The sequence below is a fragment of the Myotis lucifugus genome, unplaced genomic scaffold (assembly GCF_000147115.1).
Source record: "Myotis lucifugus unplaced genomic scaffold, Myoluc2.0 scaffold_66, whole genome shotgun sequence".
In the NCBI taxonomy this organism is placed as follows: domain Eukaryota; kingdom Metazoa; phylum Chordata; class Mammalia; order Chiroptera; family Vespertilionidae; genus Myotis; species Myotis lucifugus.
The window spans coordinates 2,614,788-2,631,890 of record NW_005871114.1 but is presented as its reverse complement, the minus strand read 5'-3'; the positions used below and the strand labels follow the sequence as shown (position 1 = coordinate 2,631,890).

General features: G+C 47.6%; 1 protein-coding gene across 1 annotated transcript; it reads right to left on the bottom strand.

The window, feature by feature from the left end:
• Positions 1-639: 639 nt before the first annotated feature.
• On the bottom strand, positions 640-16,102 carry LOC102435223 (sodium-dependent serotonin transporter-like). The gene is made up of 13 exons (XM_023754833.1): positions 15,706-16,102; positions 13,469-13,603; positions 12,846-13,065; positions 11,940-12,078; positions 11,250-11,384; positions 10,795-10,898; positions 9,433-9,560; positions 9,069-9,181; positions 8,274-8,405; positions 7,129-7,228; positions 5,561-5,661; positions 3,469-3,636; positions 640-714 (listed from the first exon to the last, which is right to left on the bottom strand). Exons 1-13 carry the CDS (start codon positions 16,043-16,045, stop codon positions 640-642), a joined length of 1,890 nt encoding a protein of 629 aa, XP_023610601.1. The 5' UTR covers positions 16,046-16,102.
• Positions 16,103-17,103: the final 1,001 nt, after the last annotated feature.

The following is a 17,103-nucleotide window of genomic DNA, read 5'->3' as shown; positions in this document are numbered from 1 at the left end:
CAAAATGTTCCTATAGAGGGGTCAGGGTTATTTTCTGGTTGCTTTTATTGTTAAAGAACGTCGTCGAAGAGGGACTGAGGCTGGTCTGTCCTGGGACAGTCTGGAATGTGTAAACAGTTTGCTCCTAAGTGTCCTTGGTTAGGGAAGATAAAACCTTGTGATGCATTAGCTGGCTGTAAATGGCTCAAATTGCTTGGCCTTGCTTAATTGTCTCAGTTTCCCTTATTCCACTTGTCAAGGAATTTCCCTAGCTTCTTACTATCCCCCCACAATACTAATGATCATAACAGCAAATGATACAGGAGACATTCACAGACTTGATTCTAGACCTAACCCTAACTGGTATATGGTGGTTCTCATCACCTCCATACACACCCTCATGCATCCAAGATAGTCCAGTTCAGCTGCATCACAGAGTCTAACATGGTAATCTGTCCAGGAGACTTCCCAGCAACAAGTGGCTGGAGGCCGTAAGAGTCTGGGCACCACAGTCTTTCAGGGTTGAGTCTCTATGAAGAAGGCCCTGCCATTGTCAGGCTTAGCTGGAAACTCATTACTTAGAGGGAGAAGATGAGGTGGGACTTGTCAGAACTGGGGGCAGAGGTTGCTGGGAAGCTACTTTCCTCTCACTGAAGCGTCTTATGCGGCATTCAAGTGGATGTCCCCACAGGGAGTTTCTCTTGGTTTTTCTGGAGTGATACTTTTCATAATACGCTGTTGGGAAGAAAATATGATGTTACAAACATTCCTGTAACTTAACAGTCCTGAAAAAAATTTTTCAACATTAATATTAAAACAGTTTGAATGGCATTTAACGGCATTTAATAGTAAATTGGAATAGTCTCTTTGACTTTCCTTAAGAAAGGAATTTCCAATTTATTCATTCTCAAGTAGGAATTAAAATTGAATATTCAGGAACTGTAAGCATCTGTAAACTAATTTTGAAAGTCATTATATCACTACTGGGAGAAAATGATAAGCCTTCAATAGAACCTCTGCAGGCTTATAACATGCCTTCGACAACCTGGGAAAATGCATCTTTATTTTTTTTTTTCCCCCCTGGAAGGAGGAGGTTTCCTGTGGCCACATGGGGCTTGGGGAGAAGAATGAGTGCTGGATCCTGGCCTTCTGCCAGGTGGAAATCTAAGCAATGGGTCGCTGTTGGACGCTTACTTGTGAGGAACCAGTATCAGTGTGTAAGTCACCAGGGAGGGGCTTCTGTCAATGACCCAATCAAGCTGATTTTCCAACCTTGAGACTTGCAGGCTGCAGGTGCATGGGATACCCTCCAAATTATAGGTGAGCAAGTTGGTGGCTCACTCCACAAACTCCAACCTTGTGTATGGCTAGGGCCCAAACGAGTTAAACAATCTACCTTTCTCTTAGTCATTTTTTTTTTTACCCATACCAAAATTTCATATGAAGCCTCCCTCCCTCATAGATAAAATGTTGCAGACCATCGAGTATGGTATTCATGATGAATTATAGTCCCTTGGTGTTCTTGGCAAAAAAAAACATGACATGCTTTATCCCTCTCAGAGACCAAACATGCAGCATGGTAAGGCTTTTGCGAAGTCCCACAATGAAGAAACCTATTTAGCTTGCCTTAATCCAGCATTTGCCAAAACTTTTGAAACTAAATCTTTTCCCCAAGCATAAGGCCTATTGATATCCTATGGAACTACTGCTCCTTAAAAGACACTAACATTTGGCAAATGTTAATCCAGTCCAATGAGCACATTTTAAAGATGAAGAAACTCAGGCTCAGAGAAGGTGCATAACTTGCTATAGCTGATTAGGTCTTGTCCCTCCCAGCCCTCCTTGGCTGGCTGTATCATGATACTTACTGATAACCCACCATTCCCTCTCTGGTGACCTATGGCAATTTGCCTTGATCTATTACTAATAGCCCTACAAACAGCCTCACCTTTATTATTAATGGATCTGAGCTCTGTTAATTATATACCTTTGGGTGGCATTTCCTTATGACCAATGGGAGGGATTTGCAAGAAAGATGACAAATATTCGAGGTGCAGTCTGTGACCAAAGGATACTGACATTTATTAACCTGAGTTCCCACCCCTGACCTTGGCGTCTGGGTTTGAGTCAATAGAACCAGTGGACCATCATGACTGCCATAAAGGACAACCTGAAGATATAAATATAGTGACTCTAGGTAGGTCTGAGCATGTGTTTCAAGCAACACCAGAGCCCAACGCTCTTTGGGAGGAATGAGGTGGTGACAGAATGGGTTTGGATGCAGGAATTTAGTAATTCCTTGCAGAGTTCTGTTCACCTAGAATTCAGTTTCCTGTTTGTAAAAATAAATGAACTCAGTTCTCAAGAAGAGCTGATGTTTAATTGCCTCATGTTCTCTTGCTTCATGTTTCTTTTAAAATGTTTTAGGAAGATGAGTGTATTGGTCTCTAAGAGCCCACGGACCATCCCATCTCAGGTCTCAGTTCATTATAGAGTACCATCCCTCCTCGCTTTCCACAAGTACCACTCTTCCCCTTTGAGCTATCCCCTGCGAAAGCATCCACCCTCAGACTTGTAGGTGACCTAGACTACTAACTTTAGCAACACAGGATGAAAAATGGCAACTCATCTTTCCCTAACCTCTAGCACCAATGTCTACACTTAGCAAACCCTTAAAGGCAAGCTGAGGACACAAGAGAAACTGCACCTAGAGTGAAAGGGCCTTGGCCCAGGAATCAGAAGGCCTGGATTCTGAGCCTCCCTGGGCTGTGTGTCCTTGGACAAGTCACTGAAATAAGGAAATTTTGAGCAGCATTATTCTCAGCCTCCATACCTTTGTCTCCTAATAATACCTGCCCACCCACCTCACAAGGTATTTTGATGACAAAATGGGATAATCTACATGAAGATGCCCTGGAAAAAGACACAATCTTATACAAATTGTCATGTTCTGTTATTAAAAATTTTACAGCCCATTATTAATTAAAGAAACAAACCTTGCTATAATGGCAACGTTTTTTTTTAACTCTAGTGGCTTAAGCTAAAACTATGATGTTATTGCAACATCCTTATTTAGTGATGGTTTTCAAAATAGCCCTTGTTACATTGCTGTTAGAAAAAATGACCATGGACATTTCCCACCATGATCTCCACTTAAATCAAAATGTGTGTATTTCCCGACACCACAAATTTGATGTCCACGCCAATGGCAAGCAGGAGGCAAAGTAGTTATCCAGTAAGTTTAGGACGCTACTCACACCCCGCGCTGCGCACTGTGGTGCTCTTGAGTTTCCAGCTCGCTCCTTTGCTGTTGTATTTGAGGCTTATGGGGAATGCCTGGCAGTGGCAGCCATCAGAGGTCTGCGTGGTGTATGTGGGGGACTTACCTCCAGTGAATAGAGCATAACATGCGAACCCTTTTCTCCTCAGTTACCAGTCTGAACACACACACACGCACACGCACACGCACATGCACACGCACGCACACACCTCCATCAGTGTCCCTGGAGTGATGATCAGCCGGTAAGTCATATATATGGGGATGCAGATGAAAGACGAGGTTCCGATGCAGTAACCCAGGATGATACTCCAGTGAGGATAAGTATACTGGAAAAGTCGTAGCTGTGGCGGGCTCATCAAAAAACTGCAAATGACAAACTAAAACAGAAATTCCAAGAAACGTTAAAAATAACATCTGTGCAGCCAGAGACAGTTCCGGTACTACGAACACCAAGTGTAAAGCTAAGATACTTTCGGGAAATTCCCCTAATATGATATATCTTAGATTGAACTCTCATATAAAAAATTCACTGATTTCTGTGCCTAATTTTCTGTGAAAATAAAACAGCCAGGTGCTTATCTTGATTCCCCCCTACCCCTCCACCTCCACCTCCACCGTGGGGATGCCAAGGCCTCAGAATGTTATTTAAGGGAATTACAGCTCCCCATTCAGGCCAAAGGGGAAGAGACTGACATCCGTCAGAAGTGTCTGGGCTCCTTGAATCAGACGGTGGAGCAATAAGCTGGGCGGCCCCTCCACAGCCCCTGCCAGGCTTCGGGCTTCCTATTCCTCTTTGCTTTGCTTTCATTTCCTCCTGCACTCCTCGGCCGTGATTGCTTTTGGTCAGATGGAAGGTACCTATGTCCAGGGCTGATAATAAGGCTCTTAAGACCCGAAGAGGACTTGGACTCCTGGGTCTGTGTTCCTCTCTCCCCTGTCCGTGACTCTCTGCTTTCTGCCTTAAGCCTGGGATTTCAACAAGGCTGGCTGTGCCTTGAGGCGTCTCAACAATGAATGACTGCCTGCCATCGGCCCTCATAATGAAAGGAGTAATGGAGGGAAAACGCAGCTTAATACACTCTTTACTTGAAAATTCTGTGAAAATTTTGACCAAGAAAAACTCCATGTCATGCTTCCAACATTCAGGCTCTGAGTTTTCTTATTTCAGTTTGGTTTTTAGGGAAACCGGTGGCATAAATATCAGTTTTTACCTAGTATCCACTATGCTAACATCATTATTGCTCTAGATTGAACTTAATTATTTTATAGTCATAAAGAAGACAATAATGTAAATTATTTGTGTGGTTGCCCGGTCGGTTTGGCTTAGTGGTTGAGCATCAACCTATGAATCAGGAGGTCACGGTTTGATTCCCTGTCAGGGCACATGCCTGGGTTTCCGGGCTCGATCCCCAGTAGGGGGCGTGCAGGAAGCAGCTAATCCATGATTCTCCTCATCGATGTTTCTATGTCTCTCTCCCTTCCTCTCTGAAACATATATATTTTAAAAAATGGACACAATATTACCAGAACCCTTCCCAGGGCCTCAGGATAAACCCTTCCCTGGCCTTGAACAGCTCTTACTTGTCATGTAACTTTGGATCCTTTACTTAACGTCTCTAAGCCTCATTTTCTTCAATGTACAACAGGGTATTAGAACTGTACTACTTCATGGAATTATTGTGAGGATTAAAAGAGCAATGGGTGTATAAGTTCTGCACTAAGGCCTGGTCCTTAATGTTCAATAAATGTTATTTATCATCATTGCTGAACAGGGGAGTGAAGCAATAAGGTGACTGAGGCCCAGATGACTCTGTGTCAGAAGAGCAGCTAACCATGGGAATCACAGATAGTGGGAGGGGACACAGGAGGGGCTTCTGAAGTGTTGGCCCTGTTTCTGTTTCTTGGTATGGTCTTGGCTACAAAAGTGTGCTCAGCCGAAACCAGTTTGGCTCAGTAGATAGAGCATCGGCCTGCGGACTGAAAGGTCCCAGGTTTGATTCCAGTCAAGGGCATGTACCTGGGTTGCGGGCACATCCCCGGTAGGAGATGTGCAGGAGGCAGCTGATCGATGATTCTCTCTCATCGATGTTTCTCTCTATCTCTCTCCCTTCTTCTCTGTAAAAAATCAATAAAATATATATTTTTTAAAAAGTGTGCTCAATTTATAAAATTTCATTGAGATGTACACTTAGGATTTGTACCCTTTTCTGTATATATGTTACACTTCAATACAATTTATTTTTTATGTGTTTACATGGACCTTTCTCCAGGGCCAGAAGGAGGAGGAAAATGACAACTCACCAGGAGAAACAGAGGGCTGATGGCCACCCAGCAGATCCTCCAAAACCACCCAGGGCTGAAGCCCAGCATTGCCTTCACATCGCTGCAGAACTGAGTGATGCCTACAGTCATCCGAAAGAGAGAGAGATTGATTGACAGGAAGAGGACATGGACTGTCTGATCCCTTGATTCTCAGAGAAGAAGCAGCTCTGAAATGTCTCATGGGAGGGGCTCAGGGCACCAATCTGGTCTGAAAGTGGGACAGGGGGACTCGTCACAGAACTTCATTTCATAGCAAGCAACACAGAGTGGGGGAGTATGTGGACATTCGGGGAGAAACCGAAAGCCCCCTCTTGGTGCCCACACTGCCTTCCTAAGATCTCAGCACATATTTTATTTTATTGTTACTGTACAAAAGAAAGTTAAATTTTGCCTAGGAATGATGAGCCTGCTCAACAGAGACTGACTTGGACCATGTTAACCATGCAGTGGAAACTTCCAAGAGAAAATTTTAACCACACTATGGTCCATTCACGTGCCAGGTCACAATCAAGGCTCCTCTATAAAGGAAGCTGCATGGAAGTAGAAGTGAGACTCTGACTGGTGAGAAATTGAGAAGGGGAAGGGAAGTAGCTCTGTGTTTACTTCCCTGAGAGCACCCAGCAATAGCTCGGGCAGGTCTACAGTGATGCACACACTTTGTTGTCTGAACTGCTGAGGAGACGGGGAGGACTTCTTTTTAAAAAACTGAACTCACATGCAACTCAAAATATGGGGACCCCTTCCTCATATTATGCAGAATGACGAACAGGCTAATGCTGATTTACTATCACAGAAACTAGGAAAATGAATACATTTCAGAATGAAGTAATCACTCCTTGATTTTAAAGATAAAGACAGGCATCTCTGAACCTGCTGTCTTTATTCACTTCAATTGCCAGTGCCCTCCCCACCCCACCCAGAGGCTCTTGGGACTCCTGCCAATGGACCTGTGTCAGCTCACTATCTCTGTTCCTGTTGGTTTCATCCTTATCAGATTCCATCCCAGGACCGGGAGAGTTGTGGTTTTTTTTTTGTTTAGTTTTTTTTTAGGGCAGATAATCCAAACAGGAACATTCTTGCCTCTTCCCTAGAAACTAAGCTCCTAAACTCTGCCTCAGGGCTTGGAGGGAGCTCGTACTTGCGAAATTTAAATTGAGGGCCACTCTGTACAACAGTCCACTCTGCAAGTGCATTCGCTGTGCGCTAGTTCCTCGTGTTGTGTCCAGCTCTTAGAGCCAGCCAGGATCTTAAGCATCCACAGTGGGTGAACTATTAGGAAACCGCTTTAGCCTGTCTCCACTGGGTAGACATTTCAACTCAGAAAGAAAAAATGTCCTCCCAAGGGTATGAGCAACCTGCTGGAGAGAGTGCTGAGGAGATGGTGACCTGTTTTGGAAGAAGGTGCTCAGCCGAGCTTATCTTACAGGCCCACCAGGAGGTGGCACCTTGCACACTGCCCTGCCCTTTAGGGAAATCAGCCCTTCTCTATTCTGGGGGCTCCGGGCTGATGTAGAAAGGACAGTGGCTGGTGGAAGGAAGCATCTTACCGTAGAACCAAAACACAGCAATGGCTTCTAACAAGGCCACGGTGAGCACCGCGGGCCCCGTGGCGTATTCCTCCAGCAGCTTCACCACGTAGGCCCCGCCCTGGAAAGGAGATCGGGACCCAGGTTAGGGGCCCTCTGAGGCATTGCCTCCGCTTTCCCATAGGGGCCAAAAGAAGCTTCTTAACTAAGGATAATTCTGGAAAGTGCCCACCTTGGACCTAATGTAAGTATCTCTCGGACTGGCCTTCTCGGGCTGGGCCTGATTTCGCCCCCTCAGATACCTCTTCGTCCCTAGGGAGGACTCTCTTCTTGTCTCCTCTCCCCACTAAGTTCTGAGGGACTAACTCAAAAGGGCCTTGATCAACTTTCTTCAATTTACCAAACACCTACTATGTACTCGACTTTGGAGAATCCCGGTCCCTAAAGACTGAATCTGGGAGAGTCCACAATACCAGACCCACTGAGCACCTTGGCCACACTTCTGCCTTCTGTCCTAACTCACAAACCCCTTGGGTCCTGCTCAGGATGTCACCATCCACCAAAGCTCCACAGACTTTGGAGTCATGGCTTGAAGATGCATATCTGCAAAATCTGCCTTGAGTCAGGACACAAGCCCGGGATCCTGTGGGTATTACCTAATGCCCGTTGTACAGTATTTGCTTCATCTAGCAGCAAACAAACAAACCAACCCTGGAGAGGGTCTCTCTTCTTCACCATTATGAATTCTCTGGAGGAGACAAGGTGACATTACAAACATGGGACACCAGCCTCCAGATGTTCCGCATATGAAGACATGAAGGCATTATTGCCATGAAAGCAGCTCTAAGGACTGGAAATAAACCGGAAAAGCAACTCTTAGTTTTTCTCAAGACATCCTGCCAACCCTGAAATCTAATTGGATTTTCTGTAAAATGTGAAGAGCCTCCGGATAACTAGCACAGATTCTACAAACAGGCGCCACCAGAACCATCTTTTCTTCTTATCCTTGATGGCAAGCTTTTTATAAGCAGTCACAACCTTTTATAAGCCCTTCTTTTAGCCCCAAAGCCAGGGCACCATGTGGGATGGAAGGAAAGGAACGGCTTCCTGTAGTGTTCTGTTGCCTCTGGGGAGGCCGACTCACAGCTGAGGGTCATGGTACTCACAAAGGTCAGGGTGGCCAGGGACCCAAAGAAGCAGGTAATGACCACACCAAGCACAAACAACTCCCGGCGCTTGGCCCAGATGTGGGGAAACTCATCCAGCACACCGGTGACCACCGCCTCCAAGCCTGCAAACTGAGACACACACAGATGGTCACAGGGCGGCTTTGGGACAAATCTGTTACCTTCTAGGACAGCAAACAGGAGGGAGAGATTAAGACTGCCGAGTGATCAGCCAAGCTGGTCATGACCACTTCCCCCTATTCGCCAGCCCTCCCTGGAAGTATATTTTTCTGTCTACACTGTCACTTAGAACCCATCGCAAAGGACATGAAGGAAAGAAAATATAGCATATGGACAGGACTTTTTATGAGAGGTCTCTTGGGGAACCTTTAGTTGCACCAGAAAAGCCAGCTCAAAGCCAAGTGCAGAGCATCAAGCTGAACATTGGGTGGCAGGGCACTGAGACACAGAGGGACCTTGCCTTGGCCATCTGGTCAAGCTGCTGCCATCTGGTCAAGGGACAGTGGACAGTAATAACAGTTTACATATGCTGAGCCCTTGGCCTGTGCTTGTGTACATACACACAGTCACCCCATTAATGACTCTCTAGGATACTGGAGGATAAGCAAGTTGATGAGGATTGAACAATGGGCTGGGGGAGCCCCTGGGGCGGGAGGGGGGGTGGGCGGGCAGGCCAGGATGGAAGGGAATGGGTACAACTTCCTCCTTCCCCTCCCCTTCCTCCCCCCCCCCTTCTGCCTCCCCAGAGCCAGATTTCCCTCCCCGTTCACTCACTGTGCTATCCAAGCCCAGTGTGATTAACATCAAGAAGAAGATGATGGCAAAGAACGTGGACGCCGGCATGTTGGCGATGGCTTCTGCGTATGCGATGAAGAGGAGAGTGGGGCCTGAGACAGAGGGCAGGGAGGAGAAGCCCACAGTGTAGTCAAGGCCCCAGTACTGGGTACGAGGGAGCCGCCCCATTCCCACCATGGCCCGGAAAGGGTTGAGCTCCCCGAGGCATTAAATTTCTCTAAAATCTTTGAAAATTTTAAAAGAAACATTTAGAAATCACTCAAAAGTTAGATACTGAAAAGATCCAACGAGCAGCAAAGCAATTCATCGGGAGTGAGGGACCTAAACAGAACAAAGGTCCTACCCGCATCCTTGGCCACCTCGGACACATCTTCCTTCCTCATCTCAGCCATATATCCAAGCACCGTGAAGATGACAAACCCCGAGAGCAAGCTGGTCATGCAGTTCACCGCACTGGTCACCAGGGCGTCTCTGGAGCAGAAAACCCAAGGGGCTGAGGCATTTCCAAGTCAGGAGTCTGAGGAGCATCTGCCTCCAGCTGTGGCAAGGGTGAGCGGGCTGCAGGGACTTCAAGCCTGTGCTGGTGTCCCCTCCCCCACTCCCAGCGCCCGGCCTCCCAGGCTGCTGGGATCAGCCTCGAAGCACAAGCTGCCATGGTCGGCACACATGGCAGGGAGGACCGCAGCTTAGGGGTGGGTTTCAAATACAGGCCTGTTTCGAACCAGCACAGCGTCCACTCCTCGGTTTCAAACACGGCTGCTCTGAAGTGGGGCCTGGGCTGGAGTGGGAGCCAGCAGGGGACCTTGGCCTCACATTTGTTAAGTCCTCAGATTTAGACTTTTGACACTATGTGCAGATGAGGTTACAAGGCTGCCACGGTGATATCCTGACACATTTAACAGAAGAGCTCATCATCGGACTTCTGGCTGGCGTCCTAACGCAAGGCCATATCTCTTGGGTTGTATGTAAATTCATTTTAAAAAACACACACACAAAAAACAAGTTCTGTAATTATCTTATGAATAGCATAATTTGATTGCTGCACCTTGCCATCTGTGATAGAACATTAAAACAAAGCCCACTCTAAAGATGATGGGTGATATTTAAATCATAATTGGTGCAATGCTCTCTGTTTTGTCAACATTTCTGAAATAAGATTTGCCACAAAAATTATGGCATTTTGTGTTGGTCAACATAGTTCAATCATTCTTTTGTGTATATATATAGGATGTCCCAAAAAATGTATACACATACATTGTTAATAGCTCAAGTAATGTTTTTTTCTTTTCAGATTTAACCTATTGGAATTAATAATTATTCAAATTATGTATACATTTTGGGGGGGAAACCTATATACATAAACAAATTATCACATTATAATTATGTTGTTAAATATAATAAGTCAAATATAAATATTTAGTGTCTGTTATAATTTTTGTAAACCTGCTTTAGAATTTCTGAATTAATGTTTTTAGTACAGAGACTCTCACAAAGTGGAAGTGGCCTGGGGCCTCTCTCAACCCCTGAGTGGCCCGGATGAGGCTCTGGCCATGGGTGAATTGGTCAGGGACCTGTGGCACCTCTGAGGGTCGGAGTGTCAACATGGCCTGAGCCCAGCCAGGATGGAGGCCATCGGTTCCTCCCGACCGGCTGACTTATATTCATCCCACTTTTCAGCTTTGCTTGGAGGGCCCGTGATACTCACTGATAGCAGTTGTTGTTGAACTTGTTGTAGCTAGCAAAAGCCAGTAGGACCCCAAAGCCAGGACCAAGAGAGAAGAAGATCTGAGAGGCAGCAGCTACCCACACCTGGAACACAGCAGAGGTAAGGTAAGGGCTGAGACCTGGGCCAACACGGGGTGCCAGCAGGGCCAGCGCCCTCGTGGCTGTGTGCAGACACAAAGAAGCAGCTCTCAAGGCTCGTTCCAGGGATGGCCACATCTCAGATGCAAACAAATGCGATTTCTCTTCTTATCGCGTAGGCATAAACCAATCCAGGGCCCTCGACTGTACTTTTCATGCTTGTATTTCTGATTGAAAGCATCATTGCAAACTTGCCATTGAACCCAAATTTTACTTGTTGCTACTATCCTATTTGGAGGACTAGCTTCACTTGGTAAAATGACAGATAGGTGCACACCGTTTTCCTCATCATCTTACCTCTGTCTCCAGGAGTTTCTGCCAGTTCGGTTTCAAGTAGAAGAGAACACCCCTCCAGGCTCCAGGGAGGGTGGCCCCCCTCACCAGCAGGACCACAAGGACGATGTAAGGGAAGGTGGCTGTCACCCACACCACCTGTGAGGAAGGAGACACAGGTTATCCCCACATGGCTGTTGGTGTCTTTTATTCTTGAAAACCCCTAAGAAAGGAGGTCTCCCTTTCTTTCTTTTCCTTTTTTCTGTAATTTTAGGAGGCAGGGTGGTGTGGCAGAAAGATCACAGCGTTTAGAATCAGCCAGGGATCTGATCCACTGCTTGCTGGTACTTACTACCTCCAAACGCACTACCCACCTGTAAGTGGGTGAAGTATGTAGCAGAAAATGATCAATAGCCAGTGTGTATAAAGCACTGGACATGATCCACGAGGGGTTTTAATAAGTTATTGCCACTATTATTAATGGTGACACTAACAGGGGTTAACGAAATTTTTTAGAAATCATGTAATCGTTCTTGGGATTGGCCCATTTCTAGAACTTTCTAACAGATTTGGTGAAGAGAGATTGAGCATCATGGGCTATGTCTGGTGTAGAAGGAAATGTCCCTCTGTCTATGGCTGTCTGGGCTACCGAGTTCTGAATTTGAGAGTCTCTGGGCCGCTTGGCAGGCCTGGATCAGCAGTCAGTCTCCTCACCTTGCCAGATGTTTTGACGCCTTTCCAGATGCTAAAGTAGATAACAGCGAAGATCAGCATGATGCAGAGGACAAGCTGCCAGCTGATGCTGCCCAGGTCCTGGAGTCCCGTAGACCGGTGGATCTGCAGGATGTGGCGCCTGGAGTGAAAGAGACAGAAAGGCCCAGGAGATGGTACGAACAGTGACCTGAGCGCACAGCTGGTGACACCTGCAGGAGGTGCCAAGAGAAGAAATGGACACGGCACTGCAAGCACCAGGTGGTCACTAAGCCTCAGCAAGAGCTGGGATGGGCTCTGCCCATCCTGAAGGAGAGACCAGCACATTCAGCGAACCAACCCCGGGGAACATGCTCAGCCCCAAGGCAGTCTTCAGGTCTCTCCTTGCCTGGCTCGGGCCTGACCAACCAGGAGACGTGACCAGCATGACTGGCTTCAGGGCCATGAGGATTTGTATGTGTGGGTAGAAGGCCCCTTCCCCACCCAAAACGAGCACTCTCTTTGGGCTGCCATTGCCAAAAGCCAGCGTTAAAGAGTATTCCCTACTCCAGGTATCTTCTTCCAAAGGGTAGATCCCACTTAGGAAGGGAACACATGAGACCAGACACTATGTGACTATGTTCAGACTATTGAAGTGGCCAGAGGCTTGGCTTCCCTGACACCGGCTGGGAGGAGGGGCCAGGAAGAAGGGAGGTTGGAGCAGGGGAGGAATTTTGGAATGAGACAGTAGGGATCGTCCTGGGCATGTCAGAGCTGCCTGGCATGGCACATCGGAAAGGACCAGATGGCACAGAGAGCCAGGTTCAGAGCACTCAAGGTAGAGTCCCCCAACTCCAGATCCAGCCTGGGCCAAACCCCAGGGGTATGGCCCGTCCTCAACAAACCACCCCCTCACTTATAGGCACTTACGTGTAAAATTCCTCTGCAGGGGACGTGGAGTGGAGTGTCCAGGTGATGTTGTCCTCCGAGAAGTAGTTGGTGCAGTTGGCAGTGTTCCAGGAGTTCTTGCAGTTGGTCCAGGGCAGCTGGGCGGTGAAGGAGGAGATGAGGTAGTAGAGTGCCCAGGCCATGATGGTGTTGTAGTAGAAGGCGGTGTAAAGGGCAATGATGCAGGTGGTGTAACCAATCCCTGGGACAGAGGGTGAGGGAGGCCAAGTGTAAAAGGCAGCCCAACAGCGAAAGACGGAACAGGGCATTGGAGGGCACTGCAGTGGGGGAGGGGGAGGGGGGCTGCCACTCCGGGAGGCGATGTGGTAAAATGATTTACATGGATTTGCAAGGTCACATGCTTCAGAAATTGTGTGTGTGTGCTGTTAATGCTTTTAAGTTTTTCTATTCAGTTTACTTTGGATGGTCACTTATTCTGTTTCCCTTTAATAGTCTCCTACCACCTGAGCAGTCAAAACTTAATTATTGTGCTCCAGTTATCTCCCAGGGTTACCGAAGGCCTGACTCCAGAAGGTCCCCAGCTCCCGCCCAGTGATGGAAATCACCACTTCTTGGAAAACCCACCCACTCAAGCCTTTGGTTACCTTTGAAAATCGGGCAGATTTTCCTCCATACTGAAATGCACCCGTTTCGGTGGTACTGGCCCAGCGCAAGCTCCATGTAGAAGAGTGGGATCCCCCCAAAAATGGCCATGATGGTGTAGGGGATAAGGAACGCCCCTGAGGCAGATGAAAGACAGTTTTACTCCCTGCCCTCATCTGTCCCAGGAAGGCCCAACTGATCCGCACGCCAGGGTCCACACCAGGAACCCCAGAGCCGCCTGATGCCCAGCATCATGGACCATGGCCCTTATGCTGAGTGACCCCCACACTGTGCTCCGCTGGTCTTGGTGCTTTGCCAGTAGCAGCAGACATAGCCGCACAGCGCAAGTGAGGTTTTGGCGGAGGCAGAGAGCAAACGGAAAGAAAGCTGGGCTTGGGAGTCAACAGAACAGGCACTGGGACCAGTTAGTTCCACTTCTAACTGCCTGGAGGTCCCGGGGCCACATCTCCTCTGTGAGTATTGGCTCCCCTATCAAATGACTGGGTTGAGGAGAGCTGAGGTTCCCAAGCCCAGCCAGCCATCATACTCACTGGTGGGCTTAAAAACATACATCTACCCAGACTTCCTGAAGCAGGAGCTCCAGGTATGGGTCTCACAAAAAATATTTAAGCTCCCTAGGATTTCTGATGCAACCAGTCCATGGATCGGCGTTTGGGAACCTTGGATCAGATCTCCGTGACAAACAGCTGCAATAATCTACGAGTCACTGAATTAGAACTTTGTTCACTATTGATTATCGATAGCGAGCTATTTTCTCTAATTCCACTGAGCCAGAACACTCCCTCCTGAGCCACTTTGGCAGATGTGGCCAACAGGGTAGTTTGTCACAGGCTGAGAAAGGCCGGAGCTGCTGCATGTCTGGCAATGCTGGTCTCTCATGGCCGAGGCAGAATGTGGAAATGCCAAGTTAAGGCTGCTCGCTCGCCTGCAGCCTGAGTTTTAGCCCAAAGGATGGATGAGCTGTGATTTCCCCTGACAACTTACCCTCCCATTAAGTGCTTTGAACCTAGAAGCCTGAAGTCAGTGTCGCTCAGAAAGGCCCCACCTAACTTACAATCTGGGGAAATCTGGATTGAGAATAAGAACCACGTTGTGTTCTCTTGGTGGCATTTGTCCAAAGGGTTTTTGCTCGCCTGACTGCACCGTAGGGAATGAGTGTAGCACTGGTGACCCAGCACCTTAAGTAACACTCAGGCTAAAGGTGAGTCCTCCCGAGCGAGCTGGAGATAAGGTTCTGCTCCTCCCAGGCAGGGCGTGCTGGGCTCCCCTCCCCTCAACAGGAACTGCTTTTGCAGCTGCATGGACCATGGCCCTTAAAAGCAGCAAAGACAGGCAGTTCTGTGTTAAGCAATGGACACAAATGAGTTACGCCCCCCCCCGCCCCTACATCCCCCCTGCCGCAACCTCATTTTAGCTGCCCTCCCAAATCTGTTGCCAGAGCTCCTGTCAAAATAAATATCAACTGATTTGACTCCTATCTCTCGTCCTTTTCCTATTCTGATAGCAAGTCCAATGTCAGTCCCATACCTACTCACTCCCCTCTTTGGGGCTCCCATATCCATGCCTAATTTTTCCCCCATGCCTACTATTTTTCATAATCGACAATTTCACTGCTCTGAAGGTGTTAGGGGTAGAAGGAGGAACAAGAAATAGTCGCTGGCCTCAAAAACCTAACCCTTTTGTTGGAGACATGAGACACATCTGTGCATGGCTTGGGATTGGTATGAATGTCATGCTTGTCTGGGTTCAGCTCTGGATCATGCCCAGGTTGTGACTTATGACTCTGGACCTAAGCTGGCACCCTTCTCTGGTCTCACACAGGTCCAAAGGCCCAGGAGGGTCTGGACCCTAGAGCTACCACCCATTTGTTCCTGCCACAGATCTCCCCTCTCTGGACTCCTCTGAGCAGAATCTGCCAGCAGGAGTGAAGGAGCTCAGCACAGTGCAGCTGGTGACCCCCACATCTCGCTGGGTGGAAGCGGAGCTTGGATAATGCAGGGAGGAGAAGGGAGCACTAATGTTGGGGGATGATGCTGAAGATCTGCTGAGGTCAGGTTTGGGAGATTCACCCAGCTTCACAGCTCAGAGAGCCTGAGACATGCAGACTTAGTCTGGAGATTTATCTTTTAGATAAGTTTCCATGTCTAAGCAATCATGTTCCCAGACCCATATTGGTTAAGCAAGACAGAAAAGATTGCTCGTGGCCCATGATACTGACCCCCTCCATTCTGGTAGCATATGTAGGGAAAGCGCCAGACGTTGCCCAGGTCCACGGCGTAGCCAATGACCGACAGGAGGAAGTCCATCTTCTTGCCCCAGGTCTCCCGTTCCTCTTGGTGAACCTCAGCCACTAGGGCGGTGGTGGCAGCTGGGATGGAGTGCTGAGTGTCATCTGCACTGGGGCTCAGAACCACTGAGTACCCATTAGAGATCTGGCCAGACTCCTTCTTATCCCCAGGGGTGAGGACACCCTTCTGTAGAATTCCATTTTCTTGACAGTCTTCTCCATCCTTGCACAGTGATGGCTGCTTCTGGGAATTTAAAGATGTGATCTCCATCCTGTTGGCTAATGGATGATGCTGATGCCCATTTGCCAAGAACCTGAACTGAATTCTTGGTGCACGATCTATGTCAATGGGATTGAGAGCTCTGCTGGAAAGGCACACAGAGAAAGGAGAATAGAATTAAGCATTTTACTTGGCTTTGGTATTAACTCATCATACATCTTAAACTACACTGGTTAATGGAATTGCAAGTGCATCTGTTAAATGTGAGACATCCTATTTGCTACGAGAGTCAATAAAATCAACTACACTCTTCAACCTATACAAGATATCAAACCACAATGAAGTACCCAGGTTGCAGGTTTGATTCCCAGTCAGCATGCATGTGGAGGCAGACCTTCGATGTTTCTCTCTCTCCCTTTCCCTTCTTCGCTCTCTAATATCAATAAAAAACATATTTTTTAAAAAAAGATTTTTAAAAAACAAACAAACAAAAAACCCACAGCAAATCACCCAGGTCCTTCCCAGGCTCTATTTGAGAACAGAGTATTGACTTTACTTGGGACTGGAATCTCATGCTGGAGTTTACCAGTAACGCAGAAGAACGTAAGAAGAGGGCTCGCTTCACCAAAGCTCCCCGGAGTACTCACTTGGTCCTGGATGTTGTGCTGGGAAAAGAATAACAAATAAAGAGGCAGTTTTGGCCTGCAAGCAGATAAGGACAGTCCTTTCATTTCAGCTGGACACTCAAAGGATATTTTATGGGAACTACAGGTGTTTACATGAAGAGGAAAATAGTAAAGGACAGAGGTGAAAAGGCCGCCCTTTATGAGGCACCCGCAGCTCCTGAGCTTTGGACTTTTTCACTCTCCCTGTCGCTCAGCTCTTAAAAGCCTTTGGGCAGCTCCTAGCTGGCTTCTGGCTGTGTCCGGTCCATCTGTGCTTCTCCTTTCTATGTTCCCTAAGGTCCTACCGGGCCTTACACAGCACTGCTGCTCGCCATTCATTCTTCTTGCCACTCCCAGCAACTCCTGTGGCTAACCCACTTGTTATTCTGCAATATGGGTAGCGGGGGCACCTCTGATTCACCCCAGAAGATCCAGAGAAAGTAG

What these genes read in the sequence shown, in the direction of transcription:
- LOC102435223 (XM_023754833.1), bottom strand. Translation starts at nt 16,045, where the DNA reads ATGGAGATCACATCTTTAAATTCCCAGAAGCAGCCATCACTGTGCAAG. An exon ending in ATGCTACCAGAATGGAGGGG is followed by an intron (nt 13,604 to 15,705) that starts GTCAGTATCATG and finishes CATCTGCCTCAG; the next exon opens with GGGCGTTCCTTATCCCCTAC. An exon ending in TGCTGTGTTTTGGTTCTACG is followed by an intron (nt 5,662 to 7,128) that starts GTAAGATGCTTC and finishes GGATGACTGTAG; the next exon opens with GCATCACTCAGTTCTGCAGC.